The sequence below is a fragment of the Pectinophora gossypiella genome, chromosome 9, assembly GCF_024362695.1.
Source record: "Pectinophora gossypiella chromosome 9, ilPecGoss1.1, whole genome shotgun sequence".
Classification (NCBI taxonomy): Eukaryota; Metazoa; Arthropoda; class Insecta; order Lepidoptera; family Gelechiidae; genus Pectinophora; species Pectinophora gossypiella.
Window position 1 is genome coordinate 13,067,652 of NC_065412.1, and position 22,961 is coordinate 13,090,612.

The 22,961-nt window shown below is 39.0% G+C and overlaps 3 protein-coding genes across 6 annotated transcripts in view; 2 read left to right on the forward strand and 1 right to left on the reverse strand.

Annotated features, from left to right (window-relative positions):
* LOC126369599 (uncharacterized) overlaps positions 1–1,195 on the reverse strand; it is a 29,993-nt gene extending 28,798 nt beyond the window's left edge. For both annotated transcript variants that reach the window (XM_050014087.1, XM_050014086.1), the window contains exon 1: positions 937–1,195. In XM_050014087.1, coding sequence (XP_049870044.1) covers positions 937–1,186 — 250 coding nt within the window. In that variant the 5' untranslated portion in view covers positions 1,187–1,195. The remainder of the gene's footprint in view (positions 1–936) is intronic.
* A 2,243-nt stretch (positions 1,196–3,438) lies between these two features.
* The window catches only part of LOC126369602 (myosin heavy chain 95F), a 54,629-nt gene continuing 35,106 nt past the window's right edge, over positions 3,439–22,961 (forward strand). The window contains exon 1 of one of the 3 annotated variants that reach the window (XM_050014094.1): positions 3,439–3,638. The gene's annotated coding sequence lies outside the window, so the exon portion shown is untranslated. Of the gene's footprint in view, positions 3,639–19,678; positions 19,887–22,961 lie in introns of those variants that run through there. The other 2 variants (XM_050014092.1, XM_050014093.1) reach the window with 2 other exon arrangements.
* Positions 5,961–6,649, forward strand: LOC126369720 (myophilin-like). Its single transcript, XM_050014297.1, has one exon. The coding sequence runs from the start codon at positions 6,018–6,020 to the stop codon at positions 6,579–6,581; it is 564 nt and encodes a 187-aa protein (XP_049870254.1). The 5' UTR covers positions 5,961–6,017; the 3' UTR covers positions 6,582–6,649.

Sequence of the window (22,961 nt, forward strand, 5' to 3'; positions counted from 1 at the left end):
TCCCACTGTGTTTTGTTTATGTTTACAATGATGCTCATAAACCGTAACCGACAAACATTACAGCACCTTGTAACTACTAAATAATTGACTGTAGTGTTCTTATTATGAAAGTTGATAGCTAGTCAGAATCTCGCAGAAGTGCCACAATAGCTCAGAACAATCTAGTGTCGCAGCCAAACGACAGAGTTGCATACACGGTCGTGGCTGACAGTGATTTATTGCACATTTTGTGTCCGCGGCGGCCGCTGCATCGCATCCTTCAGATGACTGAGAGCCGCGCTCGATGCAAGACATCTACTAAGTATATCTACCCAGACATACACAGACTCAAGAGTCGACCAAGACACTCGAACCAACACAAATTACACTTTTCTTTATAGGTGAACAAGTTGGCATGTCAGCGAGGAGAATACATCGATCTCATGACAATTGGCGACAAACAAAAATAGTCGGAATGCCAATAGCACGTAATGTAAGTCTATTTCAGCGGCACATGCGGCACACCACACTAGTTTTAGCCGAGCTCGAGCGTAGGCGCCTGGCGGGTGGCGGCCTTGGGGAAGCAGCATCGTGGAAAACGAGACTGCCGCCATTTTAGGCCGCGCCACAGCGGTCGCCGCGCGCCGGTCGGCGGCGGGTCAAGTTTTATTGTCTGCGCGGCTCGGTTGCATAATTGCTCAAGTGCGGTCGAGCCGCTCGAAAATATCATGCGTGAGCGAGCCGAGGCTGCAGCGGGCTTCCGCTCGGCTCGTCCGAAGATCATTAACTCGACGATAACCCATTTGGACGGGCGCCGTCACAGACGTTTCGACACGGCGGTCGCCCCCGCCCTGGCCGGCGGCCAGTTTTCGAAAGCTCGCAAAATTAGCGGAGACGCGCGCCGGTCGGCGGGCGGCGGCCGAGTGAGCGACGAGCACACGTCCACACCGCACTTACACCAGAACACCGCGACGAAATCCTTGTCTTCCAGCGTCCGCTCCAACTGTTTGGCGGTGACCTCCTCGATCTGGGGCTCGTGTTTGGGGGCGGGCGACTTGCGCGCGGTCGCGGCGGCGGCGAGCAGCAGCACGGCCGCCAGAGCCTTCAGCCACCGAGCCATGGCGAGGGCGCGCGCGTACTGACGCCGCGGCCGCCCGCCCTGCGCCTGCGCCGCCCCGCACTCCCCGCCCGCCCCAACCATGCGCATGCGCCGCCGCTACAAACTACAACACATCACGCAGCGCCCGCAACTCCACTCGTGCCATCTGCGCACGCGCCGACAACTACGAAACTTTGTTTACATGCTGATAATGTTATCAAAGATGCGACTTCGTCAATTCAGATCTTTAGGGTTTTCCTTGCCTGTAGGTACTCATTGTTTACATGCAAATGCACTGTTCCACCACCCTATTCTATCTAAGGTACCTAGCGCGTAGTCCTAAGATACTGGGTTAGGTAAATAAGTAGGTAGTCTATCTACTAGGTAGGTAAGGTATGTCTAATTATCAAGAATTGACTTTGCAACGACTTTGGAGAAAACAGCTATAAGCAAAAATTTAGCTTCGATCGCCATCGACTCGCAAAGAAGAAGAAGCAGGAATGTTCGTTCTAAAAGCACGTATAAGTACCTACTTTTACGTAGGTAGGTACCCATCCAGCTTCATATAAGGAGTAGTCCTTTCATTATAAAACTGGATAGGTGTTTGCAGTCAGGATAGGTTACAGAAAAAAGTAGCCTACAAAAGATTACTTCGAAGCTACCTGTTCGCTATTTCGCGATGTTCGCAAGCAACACAAGCTAAACAACAGTTCAACCAAACTACAAAAAAGAGGAAGGATTGTAGAAAGATAGGTCTTTCGAATGGGTAGACCTACAAGACAACCCAGGCGTACACTCGTTAACCCTAAAAGGGGCATGGATCATGCTTATCAGCAGTTATAGGTGCAACTACTAGATCAATGACAATTTTGATTTCTAAATTTATGTTTAATATCTATTTATTTATTAAATCTTAATACTAAATACAATTTAGCAATGCCCTGATAAACTGTTTAAACAGTTTGTCTGCAGGAAGGAAGTCTCTTGTAGTAACATACACATACATAAAATATAAACCGCCTATATACGTCCCATTGCTGGGCACAGGCCTCCCCTCAATCAACCGGAGGGGGTATGGAGCATACTCCACCACGCTGCTCCACTGCGGGTTGGTGGAGGTGTTTTTACGGCTAATAGCCGGGACCAACGGCTTAACGTGCCCTCCGAAGCACAATCATCTAACACACCTCACATCTTGTAGTAACATATAAATATATCTAATAGTAAGTGTACCACAATAATTATCTGAATTAACAATTAGTACCAAATATCTACCTACCTATAGATGGACTTGTAGGATTCAAATTCCAGACAATAGCGATCAAACTGTAGCATGTTTTGCTTCGACGCCGAGCTCAGACTGCAGTGCTTCGGACGGGTGAAGAAACTTTATGCTAGGTATCTTCATTGATCCCTTATCACCATAAGGTTCATCATATCCATCTTTGGACTTCGTATCAACAGTGGCTGCAAGTTGTCTTTGATTACTTGTGGCTCTGCCCACCCCATTAGGGATTACGGGCGTGAGTTTATGTATGTATGTATGTATCTTCATTGATTGAAGATTGAATTTGGTTGATTATGTATGAATGGCCGAAATATGGCATGATGTTGTATGTCAAATCTACTACACCATGGTATAAACAAAACCAGGTATGCTCAATCCTATGAAAAGCCGCCATTGCATGGTTATGTCATACCATGCACTACACCTCGTAGACTACACCACAGAATTCGTCTTAGGGTGATCAAAGAGAATAAAATTACTACGTTTTTATTAAACAACATCTGATAAACAAAAGATATTTATTTAAACGGAAACTGACTAAATATTGCATGCATGAATACTTTTTTGTTCTATTTCTGAACGAATCTTTCTCTGTCAAACTGACAAGGATAGTGCTGTTTTCTAATGGTATAATATTATCGATGAATTATATTTTACCGTTTTTAAATAAAGATTTTATAATAATCACATTAAAATATTATTTACCAAAATACAAACTATGTAGTCAATTGTGTGGAATTTGTAATGTATGCAAATTCATACTTCAATGAAACACAAGAAAGTGGGTTAACATTGGCTCCGTATGTTGAACTAAAATTGAATTTGAGCTTGAACACACACACACAGTTCTACATTTATTACAAAAAATCTATCAGCGTTTGTGAAATATTTAATACAAAGTAGTATTATTAACATGAATTACTCGATATCGATAACTAATATGTGTAGTACATCACTATGACAGCCGACATCTTTTCTCACTGGCCAATCATCGTCGAGCGCAAACGTCAAAGTCACGCGAGCATCGAAAGTGGAACCAACAAGTTTCCGAACGAAAACGAGTTCGTGTACTGTTGTCACTTCTGCTTCTGTCAAACAATTTTGTCAATTCCACGCGCCGCGCGGCTTTCGGACGCGAGCAGACATACGGCCACATTAAAAAAAGTTTGTCCCGTGATTGTGCAGTGTGTTGTGAAATAAAATGGATATTATTTACTAATCTACTACAATTTCATGTAAAGTGGCATTGTTAGTACTGTAATCGCTATACAGGTGAGTTTGAAACTTTTGTTTGCACTTTTGCACCTTTGTTTCGCCGCAGTTCTGTTTGATTTGCGGCTGTACTGTGTACTTAGCGTAGGTAACGTTCTTATCACATTTTACCGCTTACTCATAGCCGGAGTTCTAGCCTTTGCTGTCGTCACGCCACTGAAAGAAACCTGGCAGATTCTTATAAGAAAGTACATAATCTAAAGTGTAGGTGATTAAATTTGTCATCCCGATTATAATTGCTTACTTGCATTAACTAGTTTTCTGCAATGTAGCTTGAATGTACTATACTTAAGTATATAATTAATAAATTCCAAGATAAGTACCAAAATTGTTTCACAACTTCCAATTTCATTCTGATTGTAACTACCTATAAAAATGTAGTTGCACAGTCTTTCTTAAGTATTTGAGCCCTACATTTTAGTAGTGTTTTAACTACAAAGATCTGACATACTGTATGTAAAATTCAAATGATTTATTCAATACATAACTTCAAGAAATTTTAATGGGTTCATTGACTAGTAAATACACTTTACCCTACCTACATAATATTTTAACAAGTGTTTCATAATGTAATTCTCTATTACTGAAACAAGTTTCTATATCTACAAAAGACCGACTTATAAATACAACATCCTGTCCTACCACAGATAAATATCTTTTAATTTGATATACTTATTAAGTCAAATAGAAGTATCAAGACTTGCAAGGAAGTGCTAACAAGCTGGAAGTTTATCAATAAATTGTTTTTGTGATAATAATCAGCACTTAATGTAATCAGGAGTGATAGTGGGAATTGAAACAATCCACTCAAATCCATTGTGTTGTGCTAAACAATAAAACACAATAAACTGCATATCTCTACTGTGAAACAAAGCAAAGTTTGGCAATGCAATGGTACAAATTGTGCTAAACTGTACATTGTATAGCTTATACACCACTTTAAGTCATATTTGAATCACTTTTGGAATTTAGCCACTTTAGATTAAATGTTAAGTAAGGTAATAAACAATTACCTTACTAAAACAATAACCTTATCAAATGAACCAAACAATTACTTTATCATTTAATTGTTATCATTAATATCATTATAATAATTTCATCTCGTAATATTAATAAAAATAATGGCCGAAATATTGATTTTGCCACCACGCATTTGCATTCTATTACTGTAATCTTAACATGATGGAATAGAAGACAGAGTTTGGAAAGGCTCTAACTATTTTGCATGAGAACCACTGTCGCTGGTTTAACTCCATTCTATTTTACTACTACTTCTACAAAAAATAACTACGACAACTCTACTGCTTCTCAAACTCCATAGCCACTTTACCAACAATGTGTATTTTATGGGCTGCAGTTTTATCATTATTCTTCATAAGATACTGCATACAAAAGTAATTAATTGTTAAATAGTTTTTAACATTCGTGTGATAAGCAGGTATCTCCTTGCATGATAGAATGACAAGACGACCTTTTAATGTACTATCGCGGAGCTTCGTGTATCGTAGTTTGCGGACGAGTGGAGTCCAAAGTTAAAGTATGAACTATTTGCTCATACTTGTACGGCGCGCGTTTCGCGCTCATTGCTTCTATGCCATGCTTAAGATAGACTATTCTTGTTACTATCTGACGATAAAAGTTGTTTGTCAATACGAAACAGTAGTGCAACCCAAAAATTATAGTAACAAAAATCACTTTGTTAAGCTGTCTGTTACCAAGTTTATTTTCATAATTTCATTTTATTATTGTAACATATTAATGATTTTTATTAACTAAAATTGTGTTATTTACAATCAGTATATTTTTTATAACATCTTACATGTACTGATTATATAGCATCCACCTGATAAGATTGTCCGGTGAAGTCACGTTCCGGAAATTTCGAATACATACATGTTTTATCTTTTTATTGTTATTTTTAACAATACATTATTGCCACATTATTCAACATCTATGATAAGAAAATCGATTTTCAGATAAATGCATAATATACCTTACAGTACATTAAAAGAAAGAAACCAAAAATCAGAACTACTGGAATCTCAATTACCTAAAAACTAAATGCAATAATTTAGCGAAACAAAAACGGCTACATTTTATTGGAGGAAAAATCAAACAGAAGGAATTGACAGACTTCTGATAAATTCACAGAAAAGATAAGGTCGATTCTATGGATAAATTATTTCCCAATGAGCACTATAGTTTTATAGCGTACCTACAATAATTACAAATTATCATTCTCACCGCCAATAAACCGGCGACGATTAACTTCAATGGATTCGAACAATGATAAGCGCTATCGGTATAGTCAGGCTGATATGGGGACTGTGCTTATCACGAGGAGTTCAGTGACTACGTGTCTGTGGAGTCGTCGGTATCATGGCGGAGTATCGTGCGGGTAAAGCCGGGATCAACCGGGAGGCGCAGGCGAGGATCAACAGCAAGTACAACGATGACATCGCGCATGAGACCCTCGAGTGGATCAAGCTGCTCACCGGCGAGCCCGACAACACCTCCGGCGACGTCGAGAACCTCTACAGCGTCCTCAAGGACGGCACCCTCCTCTGCAAGCTAGTCAACGCTATTCAGGAAGGCTCCGTGAAAAAGATCAACCAATCCACCATGGCTTTCAAGTGCATGGAAAATATCAATGCGTTCCTGGAAGCCGCGAAGAAGTTGGGAGTACCTGCGCAGGAGACTTTCCAGACTATCGATTTGTGGGAGAGGCAAAATTTGTATTCTGTGGTGATATGCCTGCAGTCTCTGGGCAGGAAGGCGGGTAACTATGGGAAGCCGTCGATAGGGCCCAAGGAGTCGGACAGGAACGTGCGGGAGTTCTCTGAGGAGCAGCTGAAGGCCGGCCAGCACGTCATCTCGCTGCAGTACGGCACCAACAAGGGCCAGCAGAGCGGCATCTCGTTCGGCAACCGCCGCCAAATATGATGATATTGTTGATAAATTATTTTCTATTGTAATATGTTGCTCCAATAAATATTTTGTATTATTTTTAATGTCTCGTTTCATTGTAATCAAGGTGTGGTCATTGTGGAGTACGATTGAGTACAAAAGTTGATGATTAGATAACAAACTGCTGTTCAGTCGTGATAGTATATTTGTAGTATACGAAAGTTGCTACCTGTAATACGTATTTGATAATTTCCTTGGCTTGGTATTTTGCCATGACAACCTTTAGCAAATATCGAGGGGAGTCTCCCCAGCAAGGGATCTGCGTCATGCCCTGCGTCACTGGGCCATATCGATCCAACGGAACGTTTCTACTAGCTTATTGGCCTTTACCAGACATATATACTGTTTAAACACATTATAGCGGGTTCTTACCGTGTTAAAAATCAGGGATATTAGACTCCCGGTATTTCAACACTGTTCCAAGTGTCATGTCAGGGATATGGTTGTAATACGGTGAGTCTCATATCCCTGATTTTCACGCCTAAAGAACCCGGTATCATGAGTTTTATTTAAGATTATAACTGCGTCCAACTTTAAAAGGTACCTACCTTACCTTACCTTGTTATGACGCCGAAATACAGTGCAGGTCCCTCCGTGACTTGATAGTAAGAAGGGCTGCTGGGAATCGCATGCGCAAAATGAGTAGGGTTATTTATCAATAAATGATTAAGAACACCTGATTGTCCGAAAAAGTAAGATGATTCCGTGCTTCGGAGGGCACGTTAAGCCGTTGGTCCCGGCTATTAGCCGTAAAAACACCTCCACCAACCCGCAGTGGAGCAGCGTGGTGGAGTATGCTCCATACCCCCTCCGGTTGATTGAGGGGAGGCCTGTGCCCAGCAGTGGGACGTATATAGGCAGTTTATGTTTATGTTATGATTAAGAATCTCAAAATTACACAAACCTATCTTCACCATATAAAAAAGATAAAGTTACAAATTGAAAATGATTACTATAAAAGGGCCATCCGTTTAGTTTTTAATGTACAGTCATGAGCAATATCATGAGCAATATACCCACTTTAGAACCCTGTCGCACTATCATGTTTGACGTTTAATGAGACTTGCGGTTTAATTTGTCAAAAAAATTAATGTGACATGGTTTCAAAGTGTATACATATTAGTACTCGTGGCCGTAGAAGCTCGAGTAACGTTGCCTATATTGCATAAACGAGAAAATAACTCTGTCTGTTATGCTTTCACGCCATAACTACAAAACCGATTTTGATGAAATTTGCCACACAGCCGTCGCGTCGTAGCTCAGTTGATAGTACGCTTGCCTCTCACTTTGAGGTCGCAGGTTCGAGTCCAGCACAGCCGTAAACCAATGATTGTCGAATTTGTTTTCGAATTCATGTTTGGATCATAAATAATTTTCACGTGCTCAGCGGTGAAGGAAAACATCGTGAGGAAACCCACATTCTCGAGAAATGCATTTTCAGAGGTATGTGACCTAACCTATATTGGGCTGGTTTACACTTGGCGTCTAACTGGTCATTAAAAGATAGTAAAGGTTAGGTTTTATTTATTATATGAGACGATACAAAACTTTAGGAAAAATAATTCTATGATGAGTCCGCTTGCCTCACTCCTCTACATAATGCAAAATTATCCTTTATCCTTGTCATTTGTATTTTGCTACATTCGACAAAACTTATTCGTGATACAGCGCCATTACGTCTCTATTGCAGACTATAAATAATGCAGGTGGCAAATAAATAATGGTAGGTAAGTTACTAGTGATCTGGAGGTACGGGTTCGGTTCCCGATGGAGACATTGTCGAAATCACTTATTTGTTAAGGACATTGCAGACTTGAATCACCTGATTCTGCGTAAAAGTAAGATGGTTCCGTGATTCGGAAGACACAAAGCAGTTGGTCCCATAAAAACGCCTCCACCAACCGGCAGTGAAGCAGCGTGGTGCTCCGTGTCCCTACCGGTTGATCGAGGGTAGGCGCCCAGCAATGGGGCGTATATAGGCTGTTTATATTTAAGTTAAGTTGCTAGCATCTGGGGGGTTACATCGAAGCAATTCATCCAAGAAAGCAATATTGCTATTTGACATTTGTTTGCATTGCGCACATAATTTTATATGCGCAAATGTCAAATTGCAATATTGCTTTCTTAGATGAATTGCATCGATGTGGCCATTTTAAACCCTTTTGGCTTCACCACAGTTGGGAAAAATAGATGATGTCCAGTTTTCTATTTACCTCGCGCCACCATCGACGAGTGTCATGACGTCACCACAAACAATACGGACGTGCCGTCACGGCCGTGTCAGAGCACCCCACGGACCGGAAGGCATGGTCACGCGTCGGAGACACAGGAAGCACGGATATCCGACCCCTCGACTGATATCGCTCACACTGCGCCTGCGCCAGGTGGGCAGTCATGTTAGAAGGGTCAGTTCCGATAGCTGCCTCGAATCGTCTTTTGTTTATGTTCAAAAAATAATAATTTGTAAATTACGTTGACTGCACTAAGGTTGAACTTTTCAGCGGGTATTATTCGCTTAATAATTTAATCGCGGGAATTGCAAATTGTTTACGTATGTTTCTGTTATAAAGGTAAAACTCTGAGATAAAAGTTTGTCTCTTGCATTAGACAAACAGTTCTTGCGTGACACCAACTCCTAACTCACTAACTACTCGCCGTAAATATGGAAGAACGTTTAGACTAACGTATTTACAACGTCACACGCGTGTAAGGGAATTCGTTTGACGTAATAATAAACTACTGAACCGTCTTACTAAAGGTATATTCAGCGTTATGTTCTTAATCGCATTACACTTTTGTTACGGCATTAAGTCTTTTGTATCGTCACATAATACATAATAGTACAATATCGTGTACAATATTCCACAACCAGCACAGGCCTAAACCAATGATTGTCGAATTTGTTATCGAAGTCATGTTTGGATCATAAATGAATTTCACGTGCTCAGCGGTGAAGGAAAACATCGTGAGGAAACCCACATTTCCGAGAAATCCATTTTCGGAGGTATGTGACCTAACCTGTATTGGGCTCGTTTTCCCTTCGCGGGTTTGAAGGTCAGACAGGCAGTCGCTTCTGTAAAAAACCGGACCTGTCAAATCTTCAGGTTAGGTAAGCGGACCCTGTGAGAAACGGGATAATGCTAGGGAGATGATGACGATGATCGTATACAATATATCCTAGTCTTACCAGTTGAACTACTGTGAATTTGCTTCCCAATAGACAAATGGGTGGTAAAAATATTTCACTTGGCAGTGATGTTTAGTTTTATAGTGAAATTTAATAAAAAAAAATATCTTGCAACTCCGTTCGTGACTTTTATTTTGAAAAAGGCCGAATGGAATGAATGTACAGGCAGTATGTGGTTGCAAAGACAAGATTTTTACTTTACTCATTCCGAAGGACCTGTTTTCAAACAAATTAATTTCTTTAGCGTTTCATAATACATACATTGCAATAACTTAAATTAAAAATAATGATAAATCTTTTATATATTTACATGTTGTTAACTTGATATGAAAGTGGAAGTGTTCAATTTGATTCTACCATTATAATTACGATAGTGTCTGACTTGGCATTTCAAATGAATCGGCAAGATCGGCGTACTCACTATCGACAATGATATCGTAATGTAAGGGAAAGTCTGTGTATTGAATTTTACAATTCATGGATCAAAATTATTATAATATTATTTATTATTTGTTTTCCCCTGATTGATTGGACCAAAAAGTAAAATTCCCTTCGGAAGGCATGTTATGCCCAGTGATGTGCTCGGTAACGTTCCCAAGTAAGAATGTTCCTGTTTTAAAAACTCTTTAATAGCAAAAACACCAGCTGTTTTTTTTTCAAAATGTTCTTTCGTGTACTGTACTGTTATCCTATCTGCCTAAAGGCTAGGTAAAGCTCTTTTTATATAACTTTTGCGCCTTTTTACTGCTGGAAATGTTCCCGCTTAGAGAATGGCACATAACTGGTTACGCCTTTGCAGCGTTGGGTCTTGGCCACTAGCCCAAACACCTCCTCTAACCCGAGTACCTTCTCTTCATACCCCCTCCGGTTGAACGAACGGAGACTGGAGCTCTACATCTAGCATTGGAACTTACAAAAGGAACATATAGACATAGAAAAAAACAGACAGACACGACTGTATGTATGCACGCGTGTCGAAGTATTCTTTGTACCTGAATGTGACGTGTAGAATAGTAGTCTACTATATTTTTCCTCTCAGTTACATTGCAAAAATAATCATTAATATCATTATCTTCCGTTGGTTACGTATAATCACTAGCTCGCTGATTACTATCACCACATCACCTTTGTTTAGTCGTCATCGTGCTATTTGCTCAAGATATTACTGCTATCATTTGAGTATTTTCGAAAAGTCGTATTTCTTCATTCGCACACTGGAATCCCGTCGTTAATCTTATCCATTGCATGACGTATGTATGTTACACAACACTAGTATGTAGCGTTTTTAATAAATCAAAGTACTTAAGTCCATAAATAATTTATCCATTGATAAGAGCAAAATAATTGCAAGAGAAGTGCGTCAGGATCGAAGCAAATGGAATTCCATAATCTCTACTTACCCCGACGCGAAATATGCGTGAGTATATGTATGCTTGTATGTCTATCCATTGATGTCCATCAGCTGCATTATAAGTGTGTTGTCTTCTTAAATGAAAGTCGAATCATTGAGTTTGTGCTCCAGTTTCGGCCTCTCGTGACGTAACATCCTAAATTCCAGTTACTTCTTGCACTAAGACATCGCTTTGTTTTTCCGCTGCGTTCCCACGTAATACGATATCGATCGGCGTTGCGAGGCTTCTGTTGTCACGGTAGGCTTACTTCGCACTTGTCCGAAGGCTCCGGTACCGTTGCTCAATCGGGCCGAGATTACTTGGTAACGGGACTGATCCGCAATGATACTCGCCGGCCTGCAGTCTGCGACAAAAAGTACAGTTTAATATCCAATGCAATCTCGACCACTGTTTAGCTGCGTAGAAATATTTTATAAACGACTGCGGCAAAACTTGTCCAGTAAACGAAACTTGTAGGTATATCAGACAATCTGCAGACAAGGATTTCACTTTTTTAAATAAAGTTATGTACAGTATCAGATTACATCTACTGCAGCGTTATGTCGCGAAAGTATATCTTAGTTTTGTCATAAGTGGTATTTAGAGAAACATGCAAGTTGCAAACTGTCTTAAACCAGTTGTTTCATAAGTTTACTTGTAGTGAAAGCTTCACATTGGCCGTTTTCTCTAAGATAATCTCGAATTTACTGTGAAAACCGATGGTCTAGCCGTAAAATTATTAGTCTTAATCGCGAACCAACTTTCGTATGACGCTGGTAACAGCGTCATACGAAAACGACGAGAGATGGTAAAGCGTAAGCTTTACCATTAAAATCAGTATAGCGTACGAAATAGTACATTTGCGTGTAAGTAAAGGGTGTTACGTCAGAAGACTGGCACATAAAGATTTATGCCAAGCTAGCGAAAAGACAAAGGCTAAAAATTGTTGTAGGTGCAGCAGATAACAGCCCCGTGTAGCACAGATTTAGTCGTAAACAATAACCTAAGGAAGGTAACTAAAAGGTAATAGCGGGCGAACAATAAAATTGAGGAGACGTCACATTGCAGCCTTCCAGAACGTGACTATAAAAAATTGCTTCTTCATTAAGTAGTCATACTTCGCTCCTCACTGGCTCCATTTACTGTAACTATTACACATTTTCTCCGAAAATTGTGCAGATAATATTTGCCTATTGCGTTGTTAAGGATTTTCCCAGTAGTGCAGTCTGTCGTTTCAGGATAGGGGAGCTCGTGACTCTGCCTCAATTGATATGGCCATGTGCGTCCCCGATGATTTACTCGTTAACCTGCCATATTGATACAGATTGACCCTATTGGACCTGACATCTGTGAATGCCAATTATTTCTGATGCGCCATCAATTAAAACTAAATTCTTCGCGGTCAAGATCATCCTACGCTGTTATTCTACATAAACTCATAAACATACATAAACTCACGCCCGTAATCCCTAATGGGGTGGGCAGAGCCACAAGTAATCAAAGACAACTTGCAGCCACTGTTGATACGAAGTCCTAAGCTGGATAGCTGGCTGGCTGTTATTCTACATGTTTCAATTTAAATAAAATATATGTTCTCAATTTGAGATTGTAAAGTAATGTACTTTTAAAGAGTCAACGTGTTAAGCATTACCATTTTTGAAATCGATTGTGAATTTTAAAGCTATAATTTGCAAGGTAAATTATCTTATGTTTCTTCAGATATCTTAAGTAAATTGTTACGTTGCCTTCGGTTTTGCCATATTATTACCGGTTTCATAATTATCACGGTTAGGTATTAATATATGCTAGAATGCTATCTGGCGCTGTGCTAAAGTGATTTTCTGTTTGGATATAATTGGACAGTACAGCAGGAATAACAAAAGTTAATACGGAAATGATTCGTTCCGTGTTGTTGATCAGTTTTGTTTTCAAACAGGTATCAGTTCTGTTCATCTCGTATCGTGAGCATCAGTATCTTACTTAACGCCGCGTTACAAACAGGCGCACATACCTCATGCTTTAGTGAATATTTAACTACACGTTTGGATATCGCATTTCCAATCAGAAAAGACCTTCACTGCCAGGAACCGCTGTATTTACATAACTCGTTATATGATCATCATCGCTTGCCCTCTTCAGAAATACACTACCCGTCATTTAAAATCCAATTTGTATATTTCCCTTTGAAAAATCTACATTGAGAAATTATTCCTGGAAATGCCGGTTCAACGGTCTTCAATGTCTATCATTATCCCGTTCAATAGAAGCTGGTTAATAAAGTAACAGCTTTGTTAAATGCAAAAGCGTTAGCCGTCGCAGCAAATGTACCGGTTGCCGACCGTTGGATCAACTGTGACCGACATCTTGGAAACCAGTTTCTTGAGTACCAAATGCGCTGGGCCAACCTTGGCATTGGGGCAACTCGATGACTAATGTTCGCGTTTTTTTTCCTTCCTGCATAACGTGTAACGTGAGTTACGTGGATCTCTTGCGTGAGTCGAAAACCTATTTCTGTAACGTGATTAAAACCTTCGTTATAATTGTATTGTCGTGTATCGATGTCTGCAGCAGTTAGCGTGCTAATTGCAGGTGCATGTAAAAAAGTTGTTTCGTAATTGGCGTTAAACCGATTGTTGCTCAATTCGGGTACAATTTTGCGCATGATCACTTGCGTCAATATTTTAATCAATAAAGTCTCCTTGATTTTGTGTAACAGTTTGTGAAATTTCGTTGTCGTCTTTTTGGGTGTAGCTTTACAACCACTTAGTGCGGCCTAATTTACATGCTCTTCTTTAGATCGTTTTTGTAACCTAATGTCAACAGCTTTGTTTATGTACTAATAGCAATTTAACACTCTGTTAAAGAGTTGAATTGAAACACTTGGTAATCGCTCACCGTTGCCATTTGCGTTGTACCTAGTCCTTCCCACACACTATCATCGACTAACAACACGATAGAACCATCTAAAGTCAATCGAGAAGTTATATTTATAATAACCTCCTACATAAAATGTACATGTTTAGCATGGTAAAAGAAAGGTTCTATACAAAAGGATGTATGTAACCTATCGATTGTACGAGTAAGTAGTTATTTATAAAGTAATTATGCCCGTATCAGAGTTGACTCGTGTTTTCAATGGCTCGTTCTACAGCAGGTGTTCAACACCCACATTTACTCAATCCATGTTATGTACCCATGTGTAATCTCTGTTCGTTGCTTTATGACGAATAGAATTGTTGTTTCAATGATCATTCACTGCAAAATAAATGTTTTCTGTCCTTGAGATAGACAGATATTTTTCTCACTTTTAATCCACGTTCGGTCGGAATCGAATGCCGGAGCCGGGATTCGAAACTGTGATACTACGATCTATGCCATGCGTTTTTTTCAACAGGACTATAACGGATTGTTGCAGTATACCAATGCATTTGCATATATGCATGTATGTTTTATGTTTCCATGTTTTAATGTGTGGAATAATAACCTGTTCGTTTTAAGATGCTACCGCGGTTTCCAACATGATTCGTGAGTCTTGTTGAAATTGGTTGGCTATTCTATTGTTGCTGCTAAATTATACTGCTTTCTTTTGCGTTTTGCTCTTACCTGGTACAAAGTGGTCATACATTTTGAAGAAACGTTTTCTTTAGAGCTGTTACGTGAAAGTGCGTTCTGGAAACTTCTAGACTACCTCGAACAGCTGCTAAGACAAAAAGGCGCAAAGGTTATGTAAAATAAGAGTTACGAGTATTACTTAACCATTAGGCAGATAGGATCAGAGTATACATTACATAACATAAACAGCCTATATAAGTCCCACTACTGGGCACAGGCCTCCCCTCAATCAACCGGAGGGGGTATGGAGCATACTCCACCACGCTGCTTCAATGCGGGTTGGTGGAGGTGCTTTTACGGCTAATAGCCGGGACCAACTGCTTAACGTGCCCTCCGAAGCACGGAATCATCTTACTTTTTCGGACAATCAGGTGATTCAAGCCTGAAAACTCCTTACCAAACAAAGGACAGTCTCACAAAGTGATTTCGATAACGTCCCCATCGGGAATCGAACCCGGACCTCCAGATCGTGAGCCTAACGCTCTAAACACTAGACCACAGAGGCTGTTAAGAGATCAGAGTATAAGAAATAACAATTTGATTGAAAAACAGCCAATGTACTTACTATAGAGTTTTTACATAAGGGACATTCCCACTTTAGGAACATTCTTGGGAATGGCACATAGCTGAGCGTGTGTGGCGTAGAAAGATACCTACTATCTGGCTTCTCTAAGTACAGTGTATGGGTCACAATACAAGTCCCGCGGATTTTAATGGAACCCCCGATGATGATGATGGAGTCCCGTGGATTTTTTTTGAATGGATTTTTTTGGATGGATGGTTTTTTTATTGACAAGTCATACAAAGTCACAATAATTATATGCAGATTTGCCAGACACTGCGACGCCAGCGCCCCCAAGGCTGCGGGACTTATTTCGTAGCACGGACACTATGTAGATGTTATAAAACACAGTACCTACAAATTATTTTGTTACATTTATTCATTCAGTACCCAACCCCTTTTAATAATGTTACTTTCCACATCAGTTGATCCAAATTGGTTGCACCGTTACATTGCCAGACAATCGCCCAACATCCGAAAGGGAAATTTACGTGCCGCATAAACTATACGCTCGTAATCTTTTTGACGTAGGCAGAATAAAAAACAACTGGTAGTCACTCTTGGTATGTATGTTGCACAGTGTTATCTTATTGATCCTGTCTTACTGTCCAACCCGATAGGGTAAAGGCGTGGCTTTACATTTATACTAGCTTACCGCCCGCAACTCAGAAATAATGTAGCTTCCTACAGGTAAAAGAATTTTAAAAGTCAGTTCAAGAGGGTTAAGAAGGCCACATCGAAGCAATTCATCTAAAAAGCAATATTGCTATTTGACATTTGTTTGCATTGCGCACTTAATTTTATATGCGCAAATGTGTGTTTTATAGATGAATTGCTTCAATGTGACCTATTTAACCCCCTAGTAGTTCTTGAGGTAACATTGTACAAACTCAGTAACTTAAAACTGAATAATGTACATGTTAAAAACTAGTTTATATATTTTTTTTCGTGCTAAATGTATTACTAATTAAACCTCTAGTCAAGACTTGATGATTAACCCAGGATGATAGAAACAGAAACGAAGACACGTGAGTAAAATCTGTAAAATGTTCTGCATGTTCTATCCGTGTAGATAAAAAATATTACAACAATTTTTAACATTTCCCATGGACTACATAGCACATAAAACAATTATAATAGCAGCGACTCGCTAATTAGTCTGTGACGTAATGTGTCATTTGTTCTTGTCGCGGCTGAAAACTCATACAATCGAGAATTTTCATTGTCTAACCGAGGCTTGTAGATAAGAAGCCATTTGTAGTCTTACGTAAGATAGTCGCCTGTTATTGTTTTCTGTAATTTATCAGTTTTCGTTCACTAGATTTATATGTAAAGGTGTTTTTTCTCACGATACGACCTTGAATATAATCATAAACTCACACATATACTATAAGGATTCTTTATTGGAATAGAAATACATATTATTTATTTATTATCGTCAGAACATGTTCGTGTAACTCAGTTTCAATCTCCGTGGCCCAGTGGTTGAGCGTTCTGCTCACGATCCGGAGGTCCCGGGTTCGAATCCCGGTGGGGACAAATTACTTTGTGATCCCTAGTTTGGTTACGACATTGCAGGCTGATCACCTGATTGTCCAGAAGTAAGATGATCCGTGCTTCGGTACGTTAAGCCGTTAGTCCCGGTTACAACTTACTGATGTAATTACGTAGTTACTTAAGTCACGTCAGGGGCCTTTGGCGGCTCAATAATAACCCTGACACCAGGGTTGATGAGGTTGGTCATCCACCACACAACCCACACGATAGAAGAAGTTTCAATCTTGACAGATTCAACAGTCTGTATACGTCCCACTTCTCAATTAATCGGAGGGGTTATGAAGCATCAACCACGCTGCTCCACTGCGGGTTTAATATTCATCCTACCTTGTGATTGGCTAAAATTTTAATGAATTTACAGGAGTTGTCAATTTCAACCAATCACAGGATAGGATTTATAACTATATAAAGTGAAAACTGTCTCTGTTGGCAGTTTTAACGTTTCTGTTTTAATTTCGGTTGCTAGTTCTAGAATAGTAGGTACAGGTATCAGCTGTTCATATTGCCGGTAGTGTAACACAGTAAACATTAAACTATAAACAGATTACATTAATAACGTAGTACCTTCAAGGTCATTGGATCCAGTCTGCCACGACACTGAGTCATCTCATCTCGCATTGTGCCGTGTCTGTATTGTATACTCCAACCGTCGCTAATTAGTGCAATATTTTATTGTTATCTACACTGTTAACATTTTCTCAGCAACCTACTATATTATCAATGATTATCTAAATTCTACGCACTTTTTAGCAGATATTTTATCTAAGAGAGGCATCATCGCCTACACAATATATTCACCTAAACGTTACAAGGACAATGACCTCAAAATTACCTTCAGTGAATTAATTAAAAACACACAGATGTAGTTGTTATCAACCGAATATACATAAACTCATGACTATATCCCAATTGGGTTAGTCAGAAGTACAGTCATGAGCAATATAATGTACTCACTTTAGGACTCTGTCGCACTAACATATTTGACATTTAGTGAGACTTACAATTCAGTTTGTCAAAAAAGTTAATGTGAATTGGTACCAAAGTATATACATATTAATGCTCGTAACCGTACATCCATTTAAATATGAACTAAGTACCCACACTTCACCGAACCACAATCAACAATTACAACCGAATATAATTTACTTTCAAATAACAAAAAAAATACTTTATCAAAATTGATTATAACGAATAAATCTTGATGCTTATTGCTCAATCACCTCGACGACCACTGCTTGATTTCACGGTCTTTGAGCATGTCACTCAGACCAAAGAGAAAAAAAAATCAGCAACTGTAGCACTTACCCTTTGAACTTCATCATACAAACATAATTGGCCTTTGGGAAGTAAATTGAGCTTTGAGTACAAATCGCAACTCGACCCCGGAGGTTGGTTAATAGCAATTTATGGGTGAGTCACGCCGGCTTTTGTGACAATTTCATTGGCCACGACACGCAACGGGACAAGTATAACATGACTGGCAATTATGATTTCGATTTTGCAGACACGTTTGGCGTGTCCGACTGGAATTCACAGGACCAGGCATAACGCGATCCCGTATATCGCTCGACGATATTTGAACCAATAGAATTGGTTTATTTCTCGCGTAGCCAAGGGCGCCTATTCTAAACTTAATTTTAGTTTGACAGCTCTTAATAAGCGCATGAAAGAAATAGGGCTAGTTTTAGTCCTATCAAATTAAGTTAAAAGTAAGTTGGTGGTTGCCTACCACCAATAGCGTCCGTTCATATATCGCTTCCCGCACCTACGTACAATCATGAGCAATATAATGTACCCACTTTAGGACTCTGTCGCACTAACATATTTGACATTTAGTGAGACTTATGGTTCAATTTGTCAAAAAAGTTAATGTGACATGGTACCAAAGTGTATACATATTGATGCTCGTGCGTGACCGTACGACGCTAAGACGTCTAACTGGCGTAAGAAAGAACAAGAATCCAATGCCTAGTAAGTGCAATTTAAAAGACTAAAGATTATAATGACGATTCATTATATAGAATTGCAACGCCGTTTCTTTTTTCCTCTTTAAACCGGCCTCCTAACATTCAAATTCATATTCATCATTTCAAGTTATGACTCAGCTAATCTCACCTCAGACAGATTTTCCTCGCACCTTTCCATTCAACTGTAAATAATGAACACATAACTTCGTTTGTCTTACGAGACAAAACGAGACTGTTTTCATTTAATAATAAATGACATTTCTAAAGCAAATAATATATTAGCTTGCGAGTTGAAAGGACCATCTGTTATAGATAGGTAGTATATCTATCTATTTATATACATAATTATTCATTGTCCGTTTGTAATTGTTGTTGTTGTCATTGGATCTACCTACTCCACTCTAATTTCATCAGTCATCCCGTGATCAGGGTACTTGCAACAATCGGCGATCTCATATCCCTGATTTTAACACCCTAAGAACCTGGTATTATGTGTTTAAATTATGTATAATTGTTAAATTAAATTATGTTTAAAGTCTAGTTGTGCTGTTTTTCCAAGTAATTACTACTAGGGAAGAAAATTTCATAACCAAATCAAATACATAAGTATTTTATTGCACATAAACAAAACATACAAACATTTAGCAACAGTACAAATGGGCGACCTTATGGCTCTAAAGCAATAATCCCTGTTTACTTTAGTGTTCTTTTACTTTTGTGCGCTAATCTCGTTATCTTTTGCTTTGTGCGGAACAGCGCACTCGTTGCAATTCAGTTTCGAAATAGATAGCTTGCGAGGCGCGCAAGCGCAAGTTCGCGGTCGAGACTCGCGAGTTTATAAAAATATTAGACAAATAGTTTTATATTTATAGTGTTACATTAATGTATGTTTTAGGTGAATATATTTATTTGTTGCATTAAAGGCTTAAGTGATTTAAGTCGTGTTTGTTCTCGTGTTTCAAGTTCAAGTGTCATGTTAGTTTCTTAGAAGCGGCGTCCATCACGGTCAGTACAGACAATTATTGTTCGTGGAAAATGTCTGCAATTGTAACGTCTATCTCAGAACATTATATTTGATTATAGTTTATTGTGCTGTGATAAAATAAGTCTTATTGTTTCTCTGGTTCGTGGAAAGGCAGGCTTTGTGAGAACCTTCAGTTTTGGAAACAACCGTATACAGTATTTTGGAATAATAAATTAAATAGACGCAAAATTACATCAATAAAGAAACTACTTACTAACAAAATACCGACTTGGCAACATTATATAAAATCTAAAAATGATCTTTTTTGGGAAATATTGTCGGTTGTCGATTAAACAGATTATGTTTATAGCTTTGATAAAATTAAAAGTCATAATTATTGATAAAAAGGATATCAATTATTTAAGTGTAAATGGTTTTAGCCTATATTTGGCCTGCAACAAGTTGGTCCCCTTGTATTTCGGCGAGGAGGAACGGGAATGTTGGATAAGTAACTGTAATTGCATTAATATGATACAAATTCAATGAATGACCCGGTTACTCTCAAGAATATTGTCGGCTTGCGTGTCAGTATCTCATGCATCACCGACGATATTAACCTATAATTATATCCATTATTTAATCGACCTTCATGTAAAGTCACGAACCAAAGTGCAATGGCTCCCGATTTCTCTGAAATTCAAACTTTTTACATCTTTGACCTGAATATGAATTGGAAACGAAACTAAAAACCTAAAAAAAATGTCAACAACTTTTTTTTTCTTTGATGGGTTTGCTCTTGGCACAAGACTCGCCTGAAGGCAAGACAATTATTTAAATATGGATACCTATCGAGACCTCCACCACAACCAAGCTCACCACCTATCACGTTGATCTAACAGAAAGCTCGGATGTACCCCAATTGGGAAATCGTCATGAGCTTATGTTATGTTACCTAACAAGATTAACGAAATACCTACTATAGAATAAAACTATATGGCGATAAAATATTTGTTTCGAATATTCATTAAAAAGCTATACAGTGCAAACTCAGCGACCAACCACAGTATTCTGTCTCAAGTGGAGCTAATAACAACTATTCCAAGCATAACAATACTACTTACTACTTACTTATTTATTATTCCAAATACATAATCTTCAAGCAAGCCTTTGTAAGGCAAGTCCAAAGTGCTGTCAATCAACTAAAAGCAAATCAAAAGTATCAAAACTAACAAATCAGCGACATCAATCATCTTCTGACCTTTGCCATTTCACGGCGTGGACAAAGATTTCTTGAGGCCATTGTTAAAACCAACAACGTCGAAGTCTTAAGTCGTTGGAATAAAGTCTAGCTTGGTGTCGACCTCATGACCCTTCTGTGCCATTTCCAACAAATGGGTCTAAATGACCGACCGCACCTTTACTTTCTTTGTGTTTGTTTTCTTAGCCGATGCTATTTTTGGCGACTGTTTTACCAATTTAAAGCTTGAACTTGCCGTTTCTTCTTATGACACGTCTTTTACCTATATATTTTTTGTGGCCTGTTATCCGGTTGATATAGAAAAAGCCAAATGCCCAACAATGGGACGTAGGTATGTTAGTTTTCCCCCTTCTGGGCAAAGACATCCCTCTTTTCTCCAACCATCTTAGCTGTCATGCTCATCACCCTGCCAACCATGCCGTGTCCTTTGAAAGGTGGATTATATTCTACAAAATAAATATATTGTCTAATTTTACACCACCAAAGATAACGAAGTCAATTGATTCGTCGAGCTTATCAGAATTATATTCCCCGTCGTATCTCATTCGGTCGATAATCTTAACTTTCGCAATATCATTAGAAGGCTGATAGTATCTGGAGCGGCTATTGCCACATCCGTTCTATGATCACAAGCCAATAATTGCGCTGAGGACATGGTAAAATCTCTCTTGAATCAACCGTGATATATATCGAGTCTAGATTCGATAAGATTACTCCACGTTTCAAGTCACCGGCTAGCGGTTTTTGAGCCGACTCGAAAGAGTCGCGATTTATATCTAGATACTTAGATACCGTATCGATTTTAAGGCTTAATTTTAATCCATTATATTTATAACTAGGTGCGGTCGTATTTAAATTGTTTTTCTTGTATTCTGATTATTTATTCTCATCACCATTAATTTAAGAGTCACGCTCTTGTCGGTATAGCATTCTCCGTTCTTGTCTATCAAATGCCAATTGGCATTGACTTCTTTATAAAAAAACTTTATTTTTCCTCTTTTTTTACTCTAGCTGATATTTGTTATATTACTAGCCTGAATTGGCTCTGTTGAGCAAAGACATCTTCATCTATCCTCCTTCCACGGTCTTCCGCGAATTGCTACCAATCTGACTACCTTACAAAGTTACAACCTATAAGTCGAATTCACAGACAATCATTAAAATAACGAAACAATAGCGAAATCGAAAACGTGACGGCACTTGCAGGTCATAGTGACCCATAAAGAATCGAACTTCGTGTGTACCAACCTAACAATTGGAAATGCTATAATTGGGTTTAATGAAGTAATAATAACCGGAACAAATTGAGTGTTGTAGTTCCCACCATTCTCGCCATTACTCGCCAGTACCAGTCGAGTTTTATTATTGATAACATAACATAAGCTTACCACTAATCCCAATAGGGTAGAGGTACTTTCACGAGTACTAATATGTACCTATACTTACACTTTGAAACCATGTCAAATTAACTTTCATGTCACATTAACTTTTTTGACAAATTAAACCGTAAGTCTCATTAAATGTCAAATATGATAGGGCGACAGGGTTCTAAAGTGGCTACATGATATTACTCATGACTGTACATCCATCGCAAGATGAACTGAGTACCCACACCTCACCGTGCTTTCTGTTTCTGGTAGACTAACGTGATATGGTGATCCGTATCGCCGTCTATAATGGTTTGTTGTTATTATCTTGTGTGTATGGTGGTACTTTAGGGCGGTACACTTCAGTAAGGATTTTAACTTTTCATGTTACTTACTGGATGCGGGCAGCGCACAGTGTCGCGTCCCTTTACGAAAAATCAAAATTATCGTTTTTAAAAAATGGATATTCTAATTATGGTAACACTATCTCA